General features: G+C 46.5%; 1 protein-coding gene across 1 annotated transcript in view; it reads left to right on the top strand.

The window, feature by feature from the left end:
* LOC107116733 (protein tweety homolog 2-like) overlaps positions 1-26798 on the top strand; it is an 89867-nt gene that overhangs the window by 57422 nt on the left and 5647 nt on the right. The window contains exons 3-8 of the mRNA XM_015418714.1: positions 1760-1871; positions 6660-6880; positions 17034-17129; positions 17993-18065; positions 19600-19669; positions 22929-22984. Of these exons, the coding sequence (XP_015274200.1) occupies positions 1760-1871; positions 6660-6880; positions 17034-17129; positions 17993-18065; positions 19600-19669; positions 22929-22984 (628 nt within the window). The remainder of the gene's footprint in view (positions 1-1759; positions 1872-6659; positions 6881-17033; positions 17130-17992; positions 18066-19599; positions 19670-22928; positions 22985-26798) is intronic.

Genomic DNA, 26798 nt, shown 5'->3' on the forward strand with positions numbered 1-26798 from the left:
CACTCCCACTGGATTATTCACTGTCTCTGTTTTCTTTTTAGTGGATCGTGTTTCCATTTGTGCTTTGCATAGTGATGTGTGGTTCACTTATCTGTTCCATTTCTGAGCCTTTTATTCTGCCCTTTTCTGTCTTCTTCCTTGTCTCCCCGTTTTCTCATTACAACCCTTGTATGGATAGGAGGTTGGGCTGTGGCCACAGTAAATGTTTAAGGTACCCCAAGACTCCTTGTTTTCATTTTTCATTACCAAGACACACCATTTTATGTTACTCTTCTACAAGGTCAAAAGTTATTCAAAAATCTCTTTTCAAGAGGCAACAGTGTCCGATTCCTCTGGCACATGAAGAGAGACCAGAGCTGTAGCATCCTCCGGGGTTCCCTTGTTCTCTAGCAGGGTCTTAGGAGGGCCTCAGATGGGCCACGAGGAGGGGGGGGGGTCGCTTCCACCCTGCTCCCTCTCTCCAGGCTTGGTTGCATCCTTTCCGTCCTGCAGTCCAGGGAGTGGCCAGGCTTTTCCTCCTTGGCCCTTCCTGCCTTTTGAAGGGTTCCCTGTGGGAGGAACATCACCTGCTTCTCCTCCCTCCAGTCCAGGGGCTAGGCCCTGTAGACTGTCAGGAGCCAGGGCCAGTGGAGCTTCCTCCTGGGTCTGGGTGCACTGTCCTCCACCCCACCCCACCCCCGGCCTCCTCTAAAGGAGCTTGCTTCCAGCCCATTCTCAGGCTCAGTCCCCTTTTCCGATGCCTCCAGGTGCTCTCCCTGTCTGGACCTTCCCCATATTGGCCTGGATCCCACTCTGCCTCCTTTGTTCTCACCACACCCCCGGGATCCTTCAGGCCTTGGTGTGTTGCTGGGCTGCTCCCTTTGCTCTCACAGTACGCTGCAGCCTCCCCAGCTGAATTGGGCTCCTGCAGAACTCTTTCTTGCTGCGGCTGGCCCTGGGACACTTCCAGCCAAGGTGGTAAGGGCAGGGGTTCCACCTCTGAACAAATAATATCTTAAAGAGTGTGATGATTGTTGCACAAATACTATTGAACTAGCAAGCAACTCTTTTTGGAATCTATGATTTAAACACTGTTTTCTTCAACAGGTCAGTTTGAAGCCTTCAGTAAAATGGGCTCCAAGCATTCCTACCTTACACTTGTTTCACATTGCTTGACTTTGTTTTCCACTGTTTGGAGTTACTTTCTTGGGGCCGTGTTACAAGCAATGCAAGGGTGCACATGTGGGGAGACAGCCACCTTAACACTATCATGTGAATATCACACATGTTTATTTTGCCACATATATGGAGGAAGGGGAAAAGAAGGCTTACAGCAAAGAGGAAGGTGGAATTCCTTGGGGGGGGATACCATTGGATACTCCTTGAGTCCTAATTCCCCCTTTGGAGCCCAACTTTCAACGTGTACAGCATGCTGCTGCCCCTGCTGCCAGTGTTTATTGGTAGCATACATACATAGCCCCTGTTTCCTGTTAGTACTGAGAGGAGCATGCACTTCTCCCTTCTCAAAACTGACTTTTCATGCACATCCTTAAGCACTGGCAAATATGCAGGGATCCTGTTATGTGCCTTTCTGGTCTGTACGCATCACATATACACACGTTATAATTAGATACATTCATTTGAGAGAATCTTCCCATTCCCCTTTGGGCAGATTTATCAGTCTGAACTTTGATAGAGTTCTTCACTATTTAAAAACAAACAAACAACAACCCAATATTTATATTCATTCTAATGCACATTTCTCTTTTTTTTCCCCTAGTGCTGCTGTTGGCATTGGTTTCTATGGCAACAGCGAAACCAATGATGGGGTTTATCAGCTGATCTATGCCCTTGATAATGCTAATCACACTTTCTCAGGGATTGATTCACTGGTAAGAAATTTACAGGGTTGGTTTGTGAAAGGTTTGTCTTTATCTGGGGCCCACAGAATCTGTGGAAGAACTGAATTTGGCGGCAGCAGAAGAAGCATCAATTGTTATGAATCTTCTTGGCAAAAAAGTGAAGCATTAGTGTTAAGTCGGTTACTTAACAAAGAGTCATAGAGTGATTTCAGCAAAAGATCAGCTTTATTCAGCAACTCGTAACTCAACTCCGAACAGATCAACATGAATAGCCAGAACAACTTTAGCATTGAAGCTGTTCTGCTTTTAAACTCTCCCGGCTAATGTAACCACACCTACTATACAAAACACCAACCTATGAGGTTGCAGGGATAAAGTCCGATCACAATAGTTCCCGCTCTTGGAACTGGCTGTTGGTGATTGGTCGGCTCTTCCTGGGCTACCAATTACAATTGAAGGATTAGGATCCTAGCCCAGGATGAAAGCTTCACATGGTGATTCAATGAGTGAGTTCACATACATACATTGTAAGATTGAATACACCACAATTAGTTGTTGAAGCCTTTTTATTACCACCATGTTGTCAGAAATTTGACCTCTCTCCTACACAGGCTGTCTTCACTTGAGGAGTTTGTGCCTCTTCAGTGAACAACTTTTATTCTATGTGAGACAGAGATGAGAAGGAGTGGGGAGTGCAAAGGCACTTGTGATTTCTGGTCCTTCAATCAATATTGTGAGCAAAGCTGATGATGATACTTCTCTTTCTGACATCAGTGCTGCAGCTGGGTTGCATTCTCTGACGTAGGAGTGCAGATGAAACTTAACCAAGGGAGAAAAATGGCTTCTCAACAGAGTTCAGAAAAAGGAATCTTGGCTCTCTTACACAATCCTGTTGTCATTTCCCCCCTTCGCACCTCTTCTGGGAAGCCCTAGTCCCCTCACCTAACATTCAGTTCTCAATTTATTACAGTAATAGACCAGCAAACAATACAGTAAGAGGCAAGTAAATAACAGGTAAAAGAACAGTGAAATTATAAAATATAATAATATCTAAAATTATAAACAGGAATCTAAAAAGTTTAAAGTACAGAAATGGTAAAAAATAATATTAAGATCAAAGGTTAAAAATAAATGTAGGCCTATCCATACTTCTTTATTTCTTTCCTAGTTTGGTATGCCAACCAACCAAATTTGGCAACCGTCCTAGTCAGCTTTTGATTATTACCTGCCAGCAACCTGGGTGGGAGTTAACAATAGGCTTAACCAGAACTTCCCTAATGTTATGATACAAACTACAATTGAAAATTACGTATTCCAACATTTCATGAGTTCCCATCCCATATATACAACAGTGATCTAGTAAATCTGGCCTCTAATATAGCTGAAGGTAAGGCATTGTATCTTAAAAAGGTAAAAATTCTTCTGTGGTTACAGATATCTAAATATTTGATTTAAGGTCTCAGTTATCTTGTTAAATATACTCAGGGGACATTTCGTTAAAAAAAAAAAAGAGGTGCATGAGCTCATTTGCATAACTCATTTGCATATGCCACACCCCCTTGCAAAGGGCAGGCATGCAAGGATGCCTGGGTTTCCTGCCTGATCTCCAGATGGCCCATGGCTGCGGGGCACCTGGAGAAGATTGGGCAGGGAACCCAGGCATGTTTAGAATGCCTTTCTCTGCCTTCCCCAGATGGGAAAAGAAAGGCATTTAAATCCCCCCCCCCACTCCCCCGAGTTTCTCTGCAAAAGCAGAGAGGCTCAGGGGAAAGGGGGGGCATGTCTGCCTGCCTCCCCTTCCCTTTTCCAGTCAGCCCGTGGAGGGGACGGCAGGGAACAGGGAAAATCAGGCAGGGAATCCAGAAAATCGGGCAGGGAACCCAGGCATGTTTAGAATGCCTTTCTCTCCCTTCTCCAGCATTCCCTTTCTCTCCCTTCCTACCGGCCTGAGAAAGAGAAGGTTTCAGGCACCCAGATCCTCTTCCTTCCTCCCCCCCCCCCTCATCGTAAGCACACCTCTGTCATCTCTCACTCTCTGGCCCTATACACTCCACTGGGTTCTTCCTCAAACCTTGCTTGGCAGCCTCCCTTATGTACCATCCTTGGCTCCACCCTTGGACCTTGGCTCCAATCAAGATTCGGCCCTGCCTCTTCCTGGAAGTGATAAAAGGAGAGCGGATCCACTCCACTCTCAGGGCTGTCTGTCCTTTGCTCTTCCTCCTGGTGTCAGACCCAGCCTCCATTCTCCATCTTTTTCATACCTTGGCCCTTCCCAGATGCTGGACTTCACCCCTGCAGGCCGCCACTGGGCTGTCCAGGTCTCCAGCCTCCTCTCTAGCAGTGATGAGGGCCACTACTTGGTTGAGGCCTGTCACTGCGCCCCCCCCCCCCAAGCTGGCCACTACTCCCGGGTTCCCTGCTGTCTCCTTCTCTAAGTAAGGGCCCTCAGGGCACTGGGTTGTTTGTGGCTTGCCCAGTGAGAAGGGGGATTAAGTGGGGTATGGAAGCTGGCCTCGGACAGTCTCAGTCTCCGCTGTCCACGTAACCAAAATCCTCCTGGACCAGAGAGAATTGCTGTCCTTCAGATGTGCATATCTTGTCCATCTCATCACATCTGGATGTGACCATCAGTTTATGTAAACATAATCTTCTGGGCACATTGGGTTGGATCCAATCTAACTTTTCCCCTAACAGAAGGGGAGGTATAATTTCTGCCCATTCCCCCTGCCTTCTGCAGACCCCTGATGTTTTTTCACATACCATTCCTGCAGGTCCCCTGTTGCCCAGGAGCAACATTTTGAGAACAATGGACTGCTTGGAGGGGGGGGGGGGAGAATAGGAAGGTTCTGTTCTGCTGATGGAAGTGCCTTCTGTTAGTGAGAAAGTTAGCTTGGAGCCAATCCCCCTTTTTTTGTTAATTAATTATTCTTCTGAACAATTGCACTCAGTGTGTAATAACACAAGCAACCTAATCCAGCAGAAAACCTCATCAGTACACCCTTCCTTCAGCAACTATAATCTGCAAATCCTTGCAGACTGATGTTCACACATGCTAAATAATGCAGTTTCAATTCACTTCAGCAATTGTTTGCAAGTGGATGTTACCTTTTTATACAGTAAACTCCAGTTGCAAAGTGCACAGAAAGTGGATTGAAAGTGTGTTATTTAGCGTGAAAGCGCCCTTGTTTTGGGGAAACAGCTGTTTGTCTTCTACAGATTACCAGGGTCATGTTGTGCCTTTGCAGGGTGTGGGTCATACTGACAACTTTCACTTTGCATCGGACTTGGCCCAGTCATCATCACAGTCATGTCAGTGAAGGTGGAGCCATCAGGGCAGGCTGTCTTGGTGGCCATCCTAGTTGTCAGTAAGCAGGATTGTCTGGGAAAGCTCTGCTCTCTTTTCCCAGCTGAGGTAGTTCTGAATTATGGCATCTCTCAGGAGTCCCTTGGGCCTTCCTTTAGAAGGGAAACGAGAGGCTGATGAATCTGCCCCAGATTGTGTGAGAGATGTGACCATTTTTTGCTGCATTCTTCCTCCACTAGTTGCTGCCAGTTTCCCACTTCAGTCTTCACTAGCTCCCCAGAACTTGTTTCCCAGCATGCTTTCCTGTCACTGGTTCCCCTTCTTTCCTGGAAGGGAGGCAGAGGCCCTGGGACAAAGCTCTTCTAGACCCAGCAGGGAAACAAAAAGCCACTCTTCCACACACACACACACACACACACACACACGTCCGTCTTGGCAGCTGTACTTCAGCAGCCCTGCCTGATTTCACAGCCTAATGGTTGCATGTCTAGGTTTTATTTAGCTCTTCTTTAAAACAAAAAAATCTTCCTTTCCACCCACCAGCTCACAAAGCAGATGCATTCTAACTGTTAAAATATGAGGATGCAAAAAAAGCACTGGAAGGAGGGAAGGACTGGTTCATTCAGGTAATGGTGTTGATACTTCATTACCCCAAGCATTAGTGAGTAATGGCAGCCAACAACATTAATCTCAACTGTTTGCATGTATGTAAAATCAGGTGAGGCAGCAAAACAAAGTTTGAGTTCAGTGACATCTTTAAGACCAACAAAGTTTTATTCAAGGTATAAGCTTTTATGTGCACACACACTTCTTCAGATACTTCTTCAATGTGCGTGCACACAAAAGCTTATACCTTGAGTATAACTTTGTTGGTCTTAAAGGTGCCATTGGACTCTTTGCATGTATGTTATTTGAATGGTGTTTCATTTCTTGTATGCTGTGGGAGTAGGCTAAGATGGTTTGGCACTAGTTCTGGGCTGAGAAAACATAATTTTCCAATTATTTTAATTTTTTGCAGCATGTGAGTTGCTGTCACATTACAATAGAAGACCGCTTTTAGACTGGAAAGGGCTGCTTTGCTTTGAGTATCTACTCAAGATGAATTGGCATACATTAATTTAACCATTTTTCTGCTTTAACCATTTTCTGTCACACAACAGGCAGTTTAAGTGGTACAAAAATATACTTTGTCTATTCTTTTAGTGGATTTATATGTTAAGTGACGATTTTAACTTCCTTCTTGGAATATTTTGAGTGTAGAATACAGGCAGGTAATACTTACTTTGCATCTAAAAAACAGAAACACAATTTTAGGTGCCCAAGAGAGACCAGCCAAAATACAGGGGGATCTGTCTGTTTGTTGCTTATAATAACTGGAGGAATCCCTTTGTCCTGTCAAGATGGAAGGATGGTCAAGTTGATGTTGGCTACCCATTTTGCCAATAGAAAATCTGAATATGCAAGAACACCAGACCATTAGTTCTCATAAATCTGTTATTACCCTTTTATGACAGGTCTATGGCACTACTAGACAGATGAAAGTAACGTTGGAGCAGCACATGGCTCGACTGAATGAGATCTTTGCCACTCAGGGTGATTATGTGCAGACCCTCAAGTTCATGCAGCAGATGGCAGGCAACATTGTCTTGCAGCTCTCAGGGCTCCCTGTCTGGGAGGATGTTACTGTACACCTGTCCCAGGTGACTACTGAAGTCAGCTCTGTGGAGTATTACAGGTAAGTGAGAGTGGCCGTCACAGAGGTAATGGGGCATTAAAGAGGTTGATTCTGAGTGATTGACACCAACCTTCTTGACCCCTTTTGCCTGAATCCTATTTTAAACTTTCATGCTCTGTGTGTGTGTGTGTGTGTGTGTGTGTGTAAAGTACTGCTCATGCAGCAATAGCCTTGAGCAGAAAATATAAAATAAAATAGTGCAGCAATAGCCTTGAGCAGAAAATATAAAATAAAATAGTGCCTTACATAATATTATTCTTCTAATATTTAATTATTGTCCCATAAATTTTGCCACAGAAAGAGTAACAGAATAATTTATATCCAATAATAACCACTTCAACCAAATTCCTCTTTAAGCATTTTAATATTTTTAAATAAAGGCCAGTTTGGCCAGAGATCCTGGAGGTTTTCTTATCATCTTCTGGGCATGGAGATGGGGTCACTGGGGGTGTGCGTGGGGGGAGGTATTTCCTGCATTGTGCCGGGGGGGGGGGGTGGGTTGGATTAGAAGACCCTGGTTGTCCCTTCCAACGCTATGATTCAATAGTTCAGTAGCTTCAACTTTGTCATATGAGCATCTATATGTTCTGTTTGACCACCAAAGGAAGGGCATTCAACCTTGCCAAAGTAAAAGCTCTTCTGAGTTTTGGTATTGTCAAATGATAAAAATACTTCAGCAGTTGCATTGGAAGGGCAGTACCCAAATAAGATACCAAGCATACCCTATGGGCTCTGGCAGATGTGCTATTAATATCCAATTTCTTAACAAGCATTTTAATTAGCCTGTTTATTTCTTTGGTTGTAATCTTAACCATATCATTTGTTATTCCTAGACATTTCATTTTCTTTTCCAATAAATGATCCCACTGGCTATTATGTGCATCTGCCTGTACAAGTCCAAGTAGAGTAGGCCCCAGGGCCGGTGCCAGGTTTTTTTGCACACTAGGCGAGGCTACCCTTCTGGCGCCCCCCCCCCCCCCCCCCCGCCCACCAATTTTCAAACATACTTTTTCTTGACAATAGTCCCTATTGACCTCAGTAGTACATACGTCTGTACATATATTGGGCAAGGCTGTTAAGAACCAGTATTAAGAACAGTCATACCTGGTATGCCTCCTTCTTCTGGGCATTTGTCAGGATCTGGCTCGTATATACCGTAAGCCCCACAGACCATGAGCTTCCAAATTCTGAGGCTTGTCCATTTCCTTTCTGCTCCTAACCCCCAACATAGTGTTCTGTCCCAACTCACACCCAAAGACTATGAAGGTCTTACCCTGAAGACCAAAGCTACAGCTGTCTTTCATTGGCCCCTTAATTCTCCCTTGTCTTTGCCTTTCTTTTGCTTAGGACCGCACTGTTAGCCACCCACAAAGCGAAACACTTCCCTCCTTCCACTGCCTCTCCTTCCTTCCTAAATGTGTCTCTGGAGCTTGAAGCAACCCGTTCAGATCATGTTCTGCGGAGAGGGGCCGAGGGGCTCTCCCAGGTTCAGGATAGGATTGGGGGGGTGCTCTTTTTCACGCCCTGCTGCATCCCCCCCTCCTTTCTCTCTGCTTTAGCATTGCGGCCCCAACCCATAATTTCCCCCCTCCAGACACCTTTGAACTCACCACAAATCCCATCAAGCCATGCAAGCAGCAACCCCTGGGAAACTGAAAGCTGACTCTGTAAGAGGGGCAGGAAATGGCTTTCCCCCATGCCGCTCCCAATTACCTCTCTAGGACAGCAGATTCTCTCTCTGTCTCTTTAACCCTCAGAGAGCATTTCACCAGTTCAAGGGACCCAGGACAAAAATGCAGGGAGGTTCTGGCGAAACGGCAGGCTTCTCATGTTAATCCAGCATCAAAGTCTGTGAACCACCTTGCCGAGAGCCAGTTTGGTGTAGTGGTTAGGTGCGCGGACTCTAATCTGGGAGAACCGGGTTTGATTCCCCACTCCTCCACTTGCACCTGGCTGGATGACCTTGGGCAAGCCGTAGTTCTGATAAGAGCTGTCCTTGAAAAAGAGCAGTTTCTGTCAGAGCTCTCTCAGCCCCACCTACCTCACAGGGTGTCTGTTGTGGGGAGGGGAAGGGAAAGGACTTTGTAAGCCGCTCTGAGACGCCTTCGGGAAGTGAAGGACGGGGTATAAATCCAATCTCTCCTCTTCTTCTTCGTCCGTGGGTTGCCTCGCCAGATGGGCCTGCCGGCGCCTTGGTGGGGCAACTTCCTTCCTTCCCTTACCGGTGGCCAAGAACAGCGGAGGGTGGGACTGGGGGGGGGGGGCGCCTCTGCGCTCGGCAGCCCAGGAAGGGGCGGCCCAGGAAGGGGCGGCCCGTAGCCTGAGACGGCGGGCGGGAGCTGCGTGCAGTGTGTGCAGCACGTGCTTGGCAGCGGCTATGGTGACTGAGGAGCACACAGGCGTACAGGGTGAGCAGAGGAGGCAGCACATGCACAATCTTTTGGTAAGGTGAGGGAGGGGCAGGGCGGGGTGGGAGGCCAGTGCAGCGCCGGCACTCCCCATATGGGGCGCTCCAGGCAAACGTCTAAAATTGTCTATGGGTGGTCCGGCCATGATAGGCCCTCCCTCGGATGTTAAGATCTTAACTTTCAGGAGGAATGCTTTTATCCATGCCTTAGCCTCCATCGATAATTCACTCAATTCAGCTCTCAGCACTATGCTCAAGACACATTTGGGAGTTGCCAATAAGCATAGGAAAAAATCGTACTGAATATGATCCATTCTCTCAGAGACAGCATTGATCCAAATTTCCGCACCATACAAAGGTTGGTTTGTGACCCTGGCTGTATTCTTCAGCAGGTTCAAATGTAATTTCCATGTGAGAAATGCATCAAACTGGTTTCTCAAGTATTTAAATTGATTAACCTGTCCAATAGATTGGCCTGCTCTTTTCCTTTCATTGTACAAGTTTGAATCTCTCAGAGCTCTGGAGTTAAAAGGTTCTGGCATTCAACTGGTGGCTTTTGGTGTGCACAATCAGGGAGTCACTGTTTCCAGCTGGGTTACCAACCTCACAGCGGGGCCTGGAGTTCTCCCAGGATTACAACTGATCTGAAGACTACAGAGATCAGTTCCCCTGGAAGGGAGGGTGAATTCTATGGTATACCATCCCCTCTGAGTTCTTTTCATCCTCAAACACCAACATTCCCAGGCACCATGCCTAAATTTCCAGGAGTTTCCCAAGCAGGAGTTGGCAACCTTAGTTCCTAGCCTTAACCTTTGAGGATCTGCTATGAATTAAATGGAAGCTGGCAATATAGAAAATGCTGCATCACCTGGTATATCGGCCTAAGAAATGTGGAGAATCACCCTTGGCTATTAATCTCAGCCAAAAGATGGTACTAGCTAAGAGGTTTTTAATATTAAATAATGTTAAAGGAGGTTTTAATACAAAAGAGAAATGTAATTGCAATTGACACAAAGAAGAACTTTGGGGGAGGCATTTTGTGTAAATGAGGATTCATATGAAAGGTTTACTAGTGGGTCAGAGACAGATGATGTCCACCATGTTTTCAAAGGCTGATCTAGGCAGCTTTCTGTTTCTAGGCATGTAATTTCAGTGCTTTTTTATTACAGTCCAGGCAATGTGGGAAGCATTAGCCTGTCCTGTTTTCTGTTTGTGTAAACAATGGCTAGAGTTCAATACAGAGCTCAGATGGGATGTGCAGACTGCATAATCAGTCCCTCACTATCACAGGGCATTGGTCCTGGAGCTGTTTTCCTCTAGGGATTTTGTTGAGTACAAAGTAGCTGTTGAACCATTGTGTTGGGATCTAGAATCTTGCTTGCTTGCTGGTTGGTTGGTTTTAAAGCAGAGGAATCCTAGGTGGGCATTTGTAATGCTTGGTTACATATCAACAACAACAATTCCTTTTAACATACGATTTGAAAGCTTTCATAGTTCCAGTTGGAAGCTTTATTACTTTAAAAAAATGTGCTGTATGCAGGTGACCGTAGAACCCCAGAACTCCCTCAGCAGATTGCGGAGAGCTACTTTCCTGGAGAATGTCAGGGTTGTCTATCTAAGAACTCTGGTGAGGCAAGGCTGATGAAACAAAATAGATGTCCAGTAGCACCTTAAAAACTAACAACAGTTACTCCAGCTTAGGATTTCATGAATCAGAGCTCATTGCTTTATCTGCAATGGACAAAAAGGAAATCGTTTTCCTCATATGTATTCTGACGGATAGAGAATGAGGGAGGGGGTAGACTTGAGCAAAGAGAGGCCTGATATCATAAATCAGGTGTGATTCTCTGTCAGGGACTTGAACAACTTTGAGTGTTAGAGATAATGGGTTATGAGAGAAGTCAGATGTTCTAGCCTCTCTTCTACAGTGAAGAACAAAGTCTGAGTCCAGTGGCACCTTTAAGACCAACAAAGTTTTATTCAAGGTATAAACTTTTGTGTGCACGCACACTTCTTCAGATACAAATAAGTGTGCGTGCACATGAAAGTTTATACCTTGAATAAAACTCTGCTGGTCTTAAAGGTGCCACTGGACTCAAACTTTGTTCTACTGCTTCAGACCAACATGACAACCCACCTGATTCTACAGTGAAGATAAACAAAAGTGCAATAAAGCTGGGTAAATAACCAAATAATTAAGGAAGGAGGAGTCTGAAGCATGACAGAATCAACTGACATCAGTGAAGGGTCATGATATGATAGAACATGTCAAAAACTGTTTATTAAAGTTGAGTGAAGAAAGACAATGTGGTGGCCTTCTGCCTGCCTAAAGGCTGAGGGATGCAACCAATACTTCTCCAAGGCCATGTTGGCATTACAAGAGTTTGCAGAGGAAAGTGGTCACCTGATGGTTCTATCATGCCACCAGACTAATTTTTCCAGGACAGCAGAATCCCCTCACTTTCTATATTTGATGAACCAACTTTGTCTCCACCCCCCCCCCCTGTACAGATGCACAGAGACCAAAAAAAAAAAGCTATTCCCATATCTTCCATTTCTTTTTCTCTAAAGCTGCAAGTCTCAGTATTTAAGCCACAGGCCTTTTCTCCCCCTGCCCCACAACACCCATGGACAAAGACAAAAAATATTCCCATGTCCTTCAATATTTCCTCTCTAAAGCTACAACTCCCAGGATACCAAAATCACCTTAACTTTCAGCACATTGTCTGTTTTGATGATCCACAGGTTGAAAGTAGGGGCTTTAAGCAGAACTTCCAAAGATCCCAAGGAAAAAAATACAGTAAGGCAGTGAAGGGGTTGACTCCTGGTTACTCCTGGTTGACAAGTAAATGTCCTAAAGTCCCAGAGAAAGAAAGTAGAGTTGGCAGCCTCTTTATGAGAGGAGAGGATGAGACTGCACAGTTTAAGCCTAAGCAGCTTCATGATGCTATGTGGCAGCATGGGGGGCACTGCCCCTTCCGGGAAATCCCGGGGGCTTGAGTGCTGCCCCCCCCATAGTTTACCCCTCTCAGTTGGAATATACTAGTGGGGGGGGCCTAAAATGCTGAAGTGCTCCCCCCCACACAGCAGTAACCTTTTTCTTCCAAATTTAGCCGCTTCCCCTGGAGAGCAATAAAGGTGGACTCCAAGCCACATCCTGCTTGCACCCAGCTCATGGCTGCAGCAACAGAATTTTAATTGGGTCCTTCCTGACTCTGGGCAGTCATTAAAAGAGGAAGACCCTTCTTCCCCTCTATAGTGTTAATGAAGCAGAAACCCACTCGCTGTGAGCAAAAGCAGAGCACAGCAGCATCTGAAGGGCAGCAGGGCTATAAAGCCACCAGCAACTGGGAGGGAGAATTTGCTCACATGCCACAGAGACACGGCTTGCCTGCGTGTCACTCACACATATAGTATGATGCAAGCTGTGGTATATCATGGCGACAACTGCCCCTTCAGAGCAAAGGGGCACCTTGTGCTAAAATAACCGAGGAGCCCCTAAAGATAGCTAGTGATAATACCCAGAGCTACATATGCTCTGTTTTAAACAGAAGCCCTACACCAAAGTAATTCAGATACCTTGTTGAGGAAAGAATTAATATTCTGCTATATGTTCTTTAAGCATGTGAGCAGCATAATTTGCTTCTGCTGTTTATGGGAAGAGCAAAGAAGTATTCAGACTACTAAAGTGCAGGAACTGGGGCCCAGTGGTGATGGGGCACATGTTTGGTATGCTTAAAGTCCAGGTTCAGTCCTCCAAATGATTTTGCTTGGAGATACTGGGAACGGCCTTGGGGAGCCACTGCCAGTCAGAATAGACAACACTGAAGTACCAGTCTGGGTATAGAACAGCTTCTTATATCCAAGAACACAGTAGGCAACGATTGCCTCATTTCTCAAGCTCCATGCCAGGGAAGTACTCCCTTACCTATGGAGATGGGGGGAAAGCTGTGGCTCAGTGACAGAGCTCCTGCTTTGCATGCAGAAGTCTGTAGGTCCAATCCCCAGCATCTCCAGTTGAAGAAGTTCAGATTGCAGGTATTCAGGAAGACCTTTCTCTGCCTGAGACCCTGGAGAGCTGCTGCCAGTCTGAGTAGAAAAAGAGTTGGATTTATATCCCACCCTTCACTCAGCGTCTCAGAGCAGCTTACCATCTCCTTCCATTCCTCTCTCTGCAACAGACACCCTGTGAGGTAGGTGGGGCTGAGAGAGCTCTGAGAGAGCTGTTCTTGAGAGTACAGCTCTGAGAGAACTGTGACTGACACAAGGTCTCCTGGGCCAGCTTGACCAGTCGGAAATCAGCCTGGAGGAAGACTCCTCAAGTGTCACAGAACCTGGGTCCGGATCACAAGAAGCAGCTGAAGCAGCCGAGGAGAGACAGGATCGCCAAGATTCATTGCCGACAGCGGACTCTGACTCCTCCAGGCAGACCACTGGAAGGAATGATGAAGCACAGCTATCAGAGGAAGAGTCTTCTTATTTCTCCTCATTAGTAGAATAACTCCGGGAGTGAGCTCGCCTCCAACTTACAGAGCAAAGGCGCAGTGCGTGTCTCTTGGTTCAACACCAGCGTTTGGCTGATAGCAGCCCTGAGTGATTGCAGAAATTTTCGTGTAAATCAGCTTGTTGTGAAAGGCTTATTTAAGCCAAGCTGGCATGCCTTCAAGCTGTGGAAGCAACATGTCACACATCTGTGAACCTAGCGACCACAGCTCCTGCCTTGCACCCTGTGATCTTCAGACTGACCTCGGACTTTGCTATCTGGACTGCCCTCTGATTCTGTGTCTTGGACCTGTCTGCACCAGGGGATTAATGACCCTTGGACCGGCTTTGACTTCACTTTCTGGGCTACTCTGGCATTGTTTTTTCCTGCTCTGGTGCCTGCTTTGCCTGCTGGCTGGCTGGGACACAAGGTCACCCAGCTGGCTGCATGCAGAGCAGTGGGGAATCAAACCCGGTTCTGCAGATTAGAGTCTGCTGCTCTTAACCACTGTACCAAATTGGCTGAAGAGTGAAGTGGGAAGGGTTGTATCATTCTAGGCTGCCACTGTAAATTGTTCTGGACCACATCTTGAAGTAACAAGGCTGAGTGTGGGAAATCTTGGTTCAGAAAGATGCAGACAGGGTTGTTACCAGTGTTCTCTCTAAGCTGTGTGCATGAGCAGCTGCTCATTAACACAGGAAGCTCTGCTCAGCAGCGATCTGGAGTTGCTCACGGTCTTGCACTAGCTATTGCCCATTTTAAGATTACAGCAGTTACCGGTATGTTCTGCTCAGGATGTGAACTGCTCTGCTCAGTGAGGGGGGGAAATTAGAGGGAACATTGGTTGTTACCACCTTATCTTGAATACATTCTAACTGGATATAGCAGTTGCTGTTTGTCCCTTCTGCACTGCATTCCCCACATCATGAACAGGGTACACAACCTAGTACAAGATTCTGTATAATTGTATCATTTTTTAATGATGAAGAAAGAAAAGAGGAACTTGTAACTGTATGTTTTCAAGCTGGGTATTTTTTTCTGCACAATGAGGACTAGAACTTCAGAGCATCTGATATATATAACAACCTAACATACTGGTACTTTCCAGCTCTCCCATTAGCTGTGCTGTGCGCTCCATCAGCCATTTGCCCATCAACCGCCACTCGAGTACTTGCGTGCCATTGGGTGGGTGCAGGGTCCGCTCCTCTCCCCCGCCCTCTGCCAGCCTGGCCACTATTCCCTGATAGAATAAACTGCCAAAATGGGTGACTTGATGATACCTGAGTTGCATGACAACTAGGCCTGGCTGCTTGCTCCTCTTCACCTCCAGCAGCCCCTCTATTTTTTAATATTTAAATTAAATATTTAGAAGAAGAAGAAAAAGAAGAAGCAATTGGATTTATACCCCACCCTTCACTACCCAAAGGAGTATCAGAGTAGCTTACAATCCCTCCCCCCTCCTCTAACAGATGCCCTGTGAGGTAGGTGGGGCTGAGAGAGCTCTTTTGAGAACTGCCCTTGAGAGAACAGCTCTGAAAGAACTAATGACTGACCCAAGGTCACACCAGCAGCTGCATGTGGAGGAGTGGGGAATCAAACCCAGTTCTCCCAGATTAGAATCCACGCTCCTAACCACTACTCCAAACTGGCCGTCAACTAGGACAGCCAGTGTGGGGTAGCAGTTAGCACTTCAGAGCAGGGTATGTCAGACCCAGGTTCTTGTTGTGGAAGTTGATTGGGTGATTTCAGACCACTACAGACTTTTAGCCTAACCTACCTCACAGGGTTGTTGTGCAGATCGAAAGGGGGAGAGGAGAATGATGTGAGCAGCTTTGGTCCCCACTGTAGAGAAAGACCTTTCTTTTCCTAGGCAGAGGCTGCTGGGAGAGGGGAGGAGATGGAATGCTGACGTCCGAAAGGCAGATAAAGGTCGGTTGATGGTTGGCTGGGAAGGAGATAGGGTTGCCAATTCCAGGTTGGGAAATTTCTGGAGATTTGAGGGGTGGAGCCTGGAGAGGGTGGGGTTTGATGAGGGGTAGGACCTCAGGAAGGACTATAAGGAAGGCCGAGTGCCAAAGAATAGATTCTTTTGAATTATGGTGCTGGAGAAGACTCTTGAGAGTCCCTTGGAATGCAAGGAGATCAAATCAGTCAATCCTAAAAGAAATCAACCCTAACTGTTCCCTGGAAGGCCAGATAATGAAGCTGAAGCTCAGATACTTTGGCCACCAAATGAGAAGGGAGCACTCACTGGAGAAGACCCTGATGCTGGGAAAGATTGAAGGTCAAAGAAGGATGGCAAAGGATGAGATGGTTATTGTGTGTTATTGATGCAACGAACATGAAATTAAGCAAACTCCGGAGCACGATGGAGGCCTAGCATGATGTGGTCCATGGGGTCGCAAATAGTCGGACTCGACTGTGCGACTGAACAACAACAGGACCTCAGAAAGGTACAATGCCATAGACGCCACCCTCCAAACCAGTCATTTCCTCCTGGGGAACCATTGTTGCCAATCTCCAGGTGAGGGCTGGGGATCACTCAGAATTACAAGTGCTCTTCAGATGGCAGTTCTCTTGGAGAAAACGGTGGACTCTGTGTCATTATACGCTGCTGAGGTTGCCACAGAAAATAGATGCTGAGTGCCTAAGGCCAGGGCACCCACCCAGAGCCTCTTTCTAGAGCTCGTTGTATTTATTTCCACAATGGGCCTTATTCCTAGTCCATATATATGTCTGCAGTGAAAATTGTGCTCCCCCCCCCCCACACACACACAAATAAATCCCTGTGGCCTGATACACACTGCATTTTCACATACTAATGGCATCCACAAAAACATGCCCCTGCCCAAAATCATTGGTGTTTCTTTCTGTGGTATATATTGTAAAATGCTCAGGAATGGTGTAATTTGAAAGGGAAACTGGGATTTTCTAGTATAAATGAAAACCCAGCTGGTTCTTCAATTTATAATGCAACCACAGTCGTTCACATGCAGTCCACTTGAATGCTGTAATCCCCACTTTCTCCATTGATATGTCAGCAGATCTTTATAAGAGGTGTGACTGTTCACACATGCATATTTGGGGAAATCCGTAGAAATGCTGTGGAACTAATCCAGTGGTACTGAGGAACAATGCTTCTGGTTTATTATTATCTATCTTGGGGGCTGATATGCCCTCTACTGGCTGCCATCAGTGCAATGCACTGATGTCTAGGATTCCTACAGGTCTGTGTGGATCTTACCAGCTTCCTTTCTCCCCAGGTGGCTCTCCTACCTCTTGCTCTTCATCCTAGATTTGGTGATTTGCCTTATTGCTTGTCTGGGGCTGGCTAAGCACTCAAAATGTCTACTTATTACGTAAGTATTCCCTGCTATTGCATTGGGAGTTTGGCATAGCTATGTGCATAGGACCCAAGTGTTTGACATTACGTGGAACTGGAGACAGTGTTATCTGTTCCAGACAAGGGCTTGAGTGTGGGACTTCCCTATTTTGCTGTTCCAAGAAGAAATGTATTCTTACCTAGGTGGTCTATATGGAGCAATTTCATGCTTCATATCTTGGCTTTCTAAAATGCGTTATGACACACACACCCGAACACCAGGGAACTGGGGTTCATCTCAGTGCCGGTTCTGCCAGAGACTGCAAAAATGGAATAACATAAGCCTTTCTCTCCATACCTATTGCTCTGTTTCAACTGTATCACCAGATTGTTTGGCCTGGTGTTCTCCTTTCTTCTTAGCAACCTCTCTTCCTTTGCATTACTGCATCTGCATCCAAGCAGTGTGGGGCCATGGCCCAGTGGCAGAGCATCTGCTTGGTATGTAGATGGTCCCAGGTTCAGTCCCATCATCTCCAGTTAAAAAACACCAGGCAGTAGGTGATGTGAAAGATCTCTACCTGAGGCCCTGGAGAGCTGCTGCCAGTCTGAGTAGACAATACTGACCGCAGTTAGTTAGACTTGGAACTGTGCAACCTGTGTTAATCTCCTACTTTTCCTGTGCTCTCAGTGTGTGGCCCGGGGTAATTCCTGCTTCTGGCCCACATCTGGGTGTACTAGTGACCTGCCTCAGAAGGTTGTTGTAAAAGTTAGTGTGACAAAGATTACGTCTTGGAAGGGTAAGTGATAAATGGTGTAGCAGCTGTGGGATTTCTAGTCCCTAGACTTGTCTTCCCAGTAAATCTCACTTCCTTGCTCTTGTTGTCTTCCTTTTGTCCACAGGATGCTGTGCTGTGGGCTGTTCACGCTCATTCTCAGCTGGGGCTCCTTTTCAGTGGATGTTTCGGCAGCAGTGGTAAGCACAATAGCTGCTTGCTTTATACTAACCAGCTAGATAAAGCTGTGTTCACTCTAGGTGCTTGAAACAAAAGCTCTTGGTGCATCATGAGGGCCTTGGTTCAGTGGTAAAGCATCCGCTCTGCGTGCAGAAAGTCCTGGGTTCAATCTCTGGCACCTGCAGTTTAAAAAAAAATAATCAAACAATAGGTGATGTGAAAGACCTCTGCCTGTGGTCCTGGTGATCCACTGACAGTCTGAGTAGAGAACACTGACTTTGATAGACCAGTGTTCTGATCTGGACAGTTTCATGTGCTTTTGTGTATTTTGCATGCTCCCTCTCTAGCTCATGTAGCCTCTCATGCTGGTAACTGGGGCCTGTCTAATCTGAGTTTTCCAGTGAGTAGGTGTAAAAGGCCTGCTAATAGAGTTGCACTTAGACCAGGGCAAGCACTTTGGTTCTCTTGCTGCGTATGCTGTACAGTCTTTCCTACATTCAGGATAATACAGCCCCTTGGTTGCTCACATGTCCTGGGATAAGAAGAAGAAGAGATTGGATTTATACCCCGCCCTTCACTTGGAGTCTCAGAGCGGCTTACAAACTCCTTTCCCTCCCCCTCCCCACAACAGACACCCTGTGAGGTGGGTGGGGCTGAGAGAACTCTGGCAGAAACTGCTCTTTTTCAAGGACAGCTGTGCCAGAGCTTGTGACTTACCCAAGGTCACATCAGCAGGTGCAAGTGGAGGAGTGGGGAATCAAACCCGGTTCTCCCAGATTAGAGTCCGTGCACTTAACCACTGGCAGGGTGTGAAGCAGCCTTGAGACTTGGGCTGTTTTTTCTATTTTTCTATTTTTCCTCGGGCTGCATAGGCAACTCTATTATGTGCTGGGCTTCTGATAGCTGCCTGACTTCAGTATTCAGTGACTTGGATTCCTCGAGATCTTCAAATATAACAGAGTTCACACAGGAGGACCTTCCTGCCTGGCCCTCACATTGCAACCCACTGAAATGTTCTTCCTGGCTGTGGTTGGGGGGACCCTCGTGAACAGCAGAGGGTCTTGGGGGGGATCAGTGGAAACGGACTGAGCGATTCAAGCCATGCTTTTGCCAGTACCCTTTAAGAAGCACTGGTTGAATGTTGTTCCTCTGTTAGATTTTGGGGCAGGAAGTTAGGCACATCGCTCCTTTTCTGCCATTTGTAAAGTAGTTCATTGCATTCTTTTGACATCATCAAGGAGATCCCATTGATCAGGAAGTATTTTTGGTCTTGCAGCCTCCTGATCGCCTTCCTCCACCACCACACCAGAGGCTGATTTATGACTTTCAAGCATGATGCTTAAAGTACCTCTTGTACATGTGTGTAAATGTTAATGCAGGAGATATGTAAATGTTAATGCAGGAGAGAGAAAAATCAAATGCTGCTTCTTTCAATGTACATTCATAATACAGGCATGGAAGATGCTAAGATCAGTTTAAACCTCATGTGAAAATGCTTCCTAGTCCCACTTCCAGTCATCACAGTGGTTTCTTTTTTCATGCTGATGCTTGCAGGGTACCAGTGATTTCTGCGTAGCCCCAGACAAGATCATCCTGAATATGACACAGAGTGGCCTCAGTGCAGGTAATGGGTTTTGCTCTTGGCATATTTGCATGAGGTACCCAAACTGTGCTTTCAGAGCCACTGGCCAAAGAGAAACGTCACTGGCAACAGCTTATGGAACCCAGCTACCAGCCCTGCACGAACTGGCATACTTCTCCTTAGGATGTCTCTCGAGTACATGGCTCAGGCAGTAATGCTGCAGCAGATTAAAACTGTGGGGATGTAAGCTTAACCATGTGCAGAGTGCCCAAAGCCATAGCTATGCTTGCATCAGAGTTGAATTTAGCTTAAATAACATGTGGCTTAGTTTAAAAGCATGTGTTCTGAGAGCTGATTCCACAGTTAACCCAGCACTTCCTTGTTGCAGCTGATGAACTTGGGAGTGAAGTGCACTGTTGATACTGCCCACCCCCCCATTGCACTTCCAAGCACTGAATGCAAAAGCAGCTTTTTACAGCCCAGTGGGGTGAAACTAACTATCACACTGGACATTTCCAAGGGAGGGGCTACTTCAACCCTTACACACCCACTGGTTTCTGTCCTTTAAATACATCCAGAACCCTTTCTTACACTGGTGGGTGTTTGTGTGCATTACTGTGTTTTTCCTCCCCTTCTAGCCAAGCTCTGAAACTGCAAAAAAAACCATTGACTGCAGGGAAGAATGGCCTGGGACAGGAGGAGGATGATTTGCAGGGGAGAAAAATCAGTGGACACAAGAAGGGGTCAAGCATCCCCTTAGCCCATATATGCATTAAGTAGCAAGCATATGGTTGACAGCAGAAAGGCTTATCAGGGGAGCATGTAGCTGCACCTTTAATGAAAGCCAATATTCAAATGAAGCCATAGTGCTCTGGCTGGCACGTGAAATACACATGCTGTCTTATTTTGAGCTTGGCTACTGGCTTCTCTTCCTTATCATTTTCAGGTAGGCCTTTGGCGCAAACCAAAGGATGAGAGCACAAGGGCTCTCGCCCTGGGGCTCATAGCCAAGGCCCTGCCATTCCACCCAATACCTGGAGAAGGTCCCCCATATATGGAGAGGAAAAGGCACAGCAGCTATGTACATTGGAACCAAGAAGACACCCAAACTGGTTGTTCTGGGTGACTTCACCATTCATACTGACTGCTCGTCTTCAGGGCTTTTGTAGCCTCTTTGACTGCTCAAATCATGACGGGCCCAGCACATGAAAAAGGCCATACTCTGGACTTATCTTTTGCACTGAGGCTCTGAAAGGAGGTCTTATTTTACAATTAGAGATTCAGCCTGAGCCATGGTCTGAGCATTATCTACTGAAAGCAAGGGTGACTATAGCACTAACACCCCGCAAAAGTGTGGGGGGGGAGTTAAAATGGTCTTCCCACAGCAGGTCACGGATCCTTTTTATTCTAAAATGCTCTAGGAGATTTTGGAATTCCAAACACTTGCCCTGTTGAGGCTGAAGTGGGAACTTGGAGCATAAAGCTACTTGTTGACTGCTCCCCCCTCTTAGGGTGAAAGCCAGCCCCATGGTTCACTGCAGAGCAGGCTGACCTAAAGAAGGCCAAGAAGACGTTTGGAAAGATGCTGGTGGAGAATTCACACCGAATCCGACAGAGCATGCTACAGAGCTCATTGGAAAACTTATGAAGCAGTGGTGATAGTGGCAAAGGAATATTATTTCTCTACAGCTATTGCATGAGCTACCTCAGGACCCTCCCAGCTGTTTAAGGTGTCCCATCAACTGCTGAGTCCTAAATCTAAAACTTTACTGTCTCAGAAACTATTACCTATGACACCTTTGTGAGGTTCTTTGCTGATAAAATAACACGAATATGCTGGATGCTGCTGGTAACATAGGGCTGGCAGACGAAATGCCTAATATATCATCTAGTCTGATTATGGACCATTTTGACGCGATCAGCGAAGGCCACCACTAGATCCTTTTCCATCCTGGCTGCTGAAATCATGTAAGAACCACATAAATGAGCCTTTGATGACTATCATGAATCAGTCACTAACCCAAGGCACTTTCCCTCCAGCACTCAGTCGTCTGTACACTACTTAAAAAACCATCCCTCAATAAAAATGATGTTGCTAATTATCACCCAGTCTTTAATCTGACCTTTTTAGGCAAAGTGATTGAGAGAGCTGCAGTGGACTAACTCCAGATCTTCCTGGTTAACTCACAGGACTCTCTCTCTCTCTCTCTCTCTCACACACACACACACACACAGGCCTCTCTCACACACACACCCGGAACAGTTGATAACTGTCTGTGTGCATGTGTTCTCTGTTGTGCCCCCCACTTAATGGAGTGGCCTCCCTGAGGGAGGGCAGGAAGGCTCCCACTCTCCTGACTGTCCTCCAATTATGCAAAACAGAATTATTCAAGAGGGCTTTTTGCACAAGTAATTAGGATTGTACTGTAACGAAATGGTCAGAAAGTTGCGCTGGTAAAGGGACAGGGACTGTGGCCTAAACCACTGTATTACTACCTATCACTGTAAGTTGAGAGCTCTTGTAGAGCTGCTGTTCTTGTTGCTGCTGCTTTTTGGGAGGACCAGCTGTTAGTGCACTAAGGGTGCACCTCCTGCCTCTCTTGGTGTGTATGTATGCTGAGAGGAGTGACAGAATGGCCAGGCAAGGTCATTCAGCAGTAGAGGGTATTTCCTTTCCCCTTCCAAAGCTCCCCCTTGTCCTCTGTCTTCTCCATACCATTGGCCCATGAACATGCAGGAGCTCTCCTTAGCCTGCTGTCTTCCCCAACCCCAGCCCACTCACCCTCCCTCACTCTTACTAGGTGATTTTTCCAGTGCTCCTCACTGATTTGTGACACACATCCCCCCCTCCCCATTGGTGAAATCACAACTCTGCTTCTACCCTTTCATGCTGCAGCTCAGTGAGTCCCCTCCTGCCATCTGAGGGTTAAAATGGGAACCAAAAGCAGCTTATAAAAATACAGTTCAAATAAATAGAAAAAACCAAAGCACAATAAACTATAATACAACAGTAGACTGCATCCTGGTTTGATCCTGAATCCTCAGGAATGAAGGCTGCAAGCAACAGGCTAAGGGCCTAAATCACCTGGGCTTTCGTCCTTTGACTCACACCAAGGAACTCGCTCCTGTGTCCAATACTTACAAACAGGAAGTGAAATAGAGGCTCCCAAGAATTTCACACCCTTTGCTTATAGCGGGCCAGTGAAGCCTTAATCTAAACTAGGGGTCCCTAAAGCTATGTTGAATAACAGTAGGTGGCACTATGACTGATGCTTCCCCCCCTTTGTGTTTATCTTTGTAGAGATAGTTCGCTACTACTTGTATTGCAGCCAGAGTCTGACCAACCCCTTCCAGCAGGTACGTACTTGACCTCATGTTCTCTTATCAGAGCTCTACACTGCTGGTGTCTCTAATGAACCCATACTGGGCAGAAAAAACTGTCATTCCAGGAATTAATGTGACTTTTCTGGTTCATCTTCAGGCTTCTGTGCAGTCCCACATTGGGACTGCACTTGCACAGGCCAGCCACCGGAGGCTCTCTTCCAGCTAGTACTAGGATTTTAAACACTCGGGGTGAGCCCCTCCCCTGCAGAGCATTCTGGAGGCTGTCTTCCCGCTCAAATGATCACATGCTCTGCAGGGGAGGACTCCCCCTGACCTCAGTTCTCCTGAGCCACCGTAAGTCCCAAGAACCAAGATACATCCTAGGAGCTCACAGCGGGGTAGGAGAGAGGGAATGTGCACCTGCACAGAAGGCACTTCAGTGAACACCCTTGCCCTCCTTGCCAAAGAAATTGCCACCAAAAACAGAAACTTAAAAGACAAAAGGTCTAGGCTACAGGACCCCAACAGTTCAAAGGGTGGTAGCATGAGTTGGGACAGAATCACTGACAAGGACCATTGCGGCACTATCAGTACTTTGGGGGGGGGCAGATTAAACAACCCCCTCAGAAAACTCTTGGACACTGGGTGCGAGAAAAGAGTTTTCCCTTGAACCTTTGTATGGTAAACTGAGATGGCCACTAGATGTACTTTCTGGGAGGAAGCTGCTAAGCCAGAACCCTTAAGGGTCATCAGGTTTTTTATTTATTTATTAAATTTATATCCCACCCTCCCCAAATGGGCTCAGGGCGGGTAATGTCAAGACATATAATGGTAAAAATCAATTGACACAGTTACTCTAAAAACATTACAAATATTAAAAGCAGAAAACAATTAAACAGTTAAAGATGGCAAGCAATAATTCAGACCCTCCATGAAAACCGGATAGATGATACTAGAGTCCCATCCACATAATCCTGAAGTCCACGTAGGGTAGATGGTCCGGACCACCTTTAATTAAGGCAGTCAATTCAATTCAAAACCTTTATTGGCATGGATCAGAGTCATAAACAGTCACCCTTCAGTTCATTGATTAAACACATAACTTCCTCATTATAAGGCAGTTACAGAAATTAGCCACCGCTTCAATGACCACTGTATTTTGTGAAGCCAATAAACGGTACAACATTCTGTCATCTGATTGTTTGACATCTTTCTTAAGTATGGCTTCTAGATAGACTGCCCGAATGTCATCATACAAACTACAGTGGAGGAATACGTGTTCGATTGTTTCAATCTCCTCTGAATCACAATCACAAAACCTAACAGAGTAGGGGATTTTCTTAAATCTTCCTGCTAAAACCGCAGAGGGGAGCACGTTAAAGCGGGCCAGCATAAATGCTCTACGCAACTGTGGAGAAGTCAAATCCAATAAGTATTGTGCAGGGGTGTTGATCGGAAACCGTGCCCATCTTAAAGGGGAGCATCTACCAGAAGCCAAGGCTCTAAGCTCTTGCATCTCAATATCAATTAATCTCTGTTTGAGCAGGGCAAAGATGTGTGCTTCAGATAAGGACATCATATCATTCACGCATAACCCTATTGAGACGATTTTCCTTTCTATAGCAGCAAACCACTCAGAGCAATGAGACTCTTCCAACAGATATGTAATAAGGCTATTGGGACAGTTCCTAAAGTGCAAACGTAGCCAAAATCTGAAGGTAATTATCCAAGCCCTTGTTTCCAAGCGTATCATATTGACTTCCAAACAAATAGCGGCGTAGGAAACACACAGGGGCAACCCTAATATTTTCCTCACAAAATTGGATTGGAGTTGTTCTACCATTTTGTTAAAAGCTGTGATCCAAATGGGCACCCCATAAAGAAGCTTCGCTCCACGTAGGGTAGATGGTCCGGACCACCTTTAATTAAGGCAGTCTTTATATAGGCTCTGTATAGGGAGGCCAACTAACTGAGTGTCCACTGCCTCAACTGAAAGCCTAGCAAAACAGCTCCATTTTACAGGCCCCGTGGAACTGTAATAGGTTCCGCAAGGCCCTGATCTCAAATGGGAGCACGTTCCACCAGGTAGGGACCAGGGCAGAAAGGGCCATGGTGGGCATCCTTAGGGCCAAGAACAAATAGTAGATGTTGATCAGCAGAGTGCAAGGCTCTCCACGGGGTATATGGGGGGAGGCGGTCCCTTAGATATGCAGGTCCCAGGCTGTTCTGGCCTTTAAAGGTTAATACCAACACCTTGAAACAGATCTGGTACTCAATAGGTAGCCAGTGCAGCTGGCAGAGCACTGACTGAATACATGCTTGCAAAGGCGTTGTAGTTAGCAGGCAACCCATGCGTTTTGCACTAGCTGGAGTTTCCGGGTCAGATTCAAGGGTAAGCCTGCATAGAGCGAATGACAGTAATCCGACCTGGAAGTGATCATTGCATGGGTCACTGTAGCCAGATCCTGGGCAGAGAGATAAGGGGCTAACTGCCTGATCTGCAGAAGATGATAAAAGGCAGACCTGACAGTAGTGATGACCTGAGGCATCCAGAATCACCCCTAGACTCCTAACCGGTAGCCCAATCCTCAAACCTACTCCGCCCCGGCTCAGGCACAGGACCTCTGTCTTTTATGGATTCAGTTTCAACTGATTCTGTTTTAGCCACCCAGCCATGGCCTCTTAACGCCCTGCCCAGATTTTCCAGGGTGGAGTCCGGGTGGCCATCCATCAACAGAAAAAGCTGGGTGTCATCAGCATACTGGTGACAACCCAGACCATACCTCCATACCAACTGGGCAAGGGGGCGCATATAGATATTAAAAAGCATCAGTGAGAGGATCGCCTCTTGCAGTACTCCTCATTCCAGTGGGCACCACTGGGAGACCATCTCACCAAGAGCCACCCTCTGTCCCTGACCCCAAAGAAAGGAGGGAATGCATTGTAATGAAATCCCCCTAACTCCTATGTCGGCAAGGTGGTGGGTCAATAGATCATAATCAACCATATTGAATGCTGCCGTCAGATCCAAAAGCAACAGCAGCTCCACCCCACCCCGATCCAGCTGTTGCCGAAGGGTGACCAGCACCATGAGGGTGTTGCCGAAGGGTGACCACCATCCGTGAGGGTGACCAGCGTTGTCTCCATCCCATGGCCAGGGTGGAAACTGGACTGGAATGGATCCAGGACAGATGCGTCATCCCAGGAAAGCCTGAAGTTGCTCATTCGCTGCCCTCTCAACTACCTTACCCAGGAACATCAGATTAGACACTGGGCAGTAGTTGGCTAGGACCACTGAGTCCAATGATGGCTTTTTCAAAAGTGGACCTGCTTCAACTCCACTGGGAAAGTCCCTGTCAAGAGGGACAAGTTGATCCTCTTCTCCAGGGAGTCCTGCACACCATCCTAGCAAGCCTTAATTAACCAGGACGGGTACGGGTCGAGGAGGCAAGTGGTGGGCCTTACAGCTGCCAGGATCCTGTCAATATCCTCCAGAGAGAGTCGGTTGAAATGGTCCAATAAAAGACCAGAAGACAGGCAAGGAGCTTCCAGTTCCCTTACTGTTTCAATTGTGGTCAGGAAAACCTGGCAGCTTTATCTGTGAAATAGCTTGCAAATGCCTTACAGCCAATAGCCAATTCTCTACTATTTGGTCTGCCTTGCGGCACAGTCATCAGTGATTGACTTGTCCTAAATAATTGGGTGGGGCGAGAGCTCGCAGATGCAATGGAGGCAGTTCAGAAAACTTTCTTTGCTGCCTTCACTGCCATCTCATGGGCCTTCATAAATGTCCTATAAGATGTTCTTGCTGCTTCATCACGAGTACACTGCCACGTTTGCTCTAGCT

Source organism: Gekko japonicus, unplaced genomic scaffold (genome assembly GCF_001447785.1).
Source record: "Gekko japonicus isolate JY-2015 unplaced genomic scaffold, Gekko_japonicus_V1.1 scaffold704, whole genome shotgun sequence".
NCBI lineage: Eukaryota > Metazoa > Chordata > Lepidosauria > Squamata > Gekkonidae > Gekko > Gekko japonicus.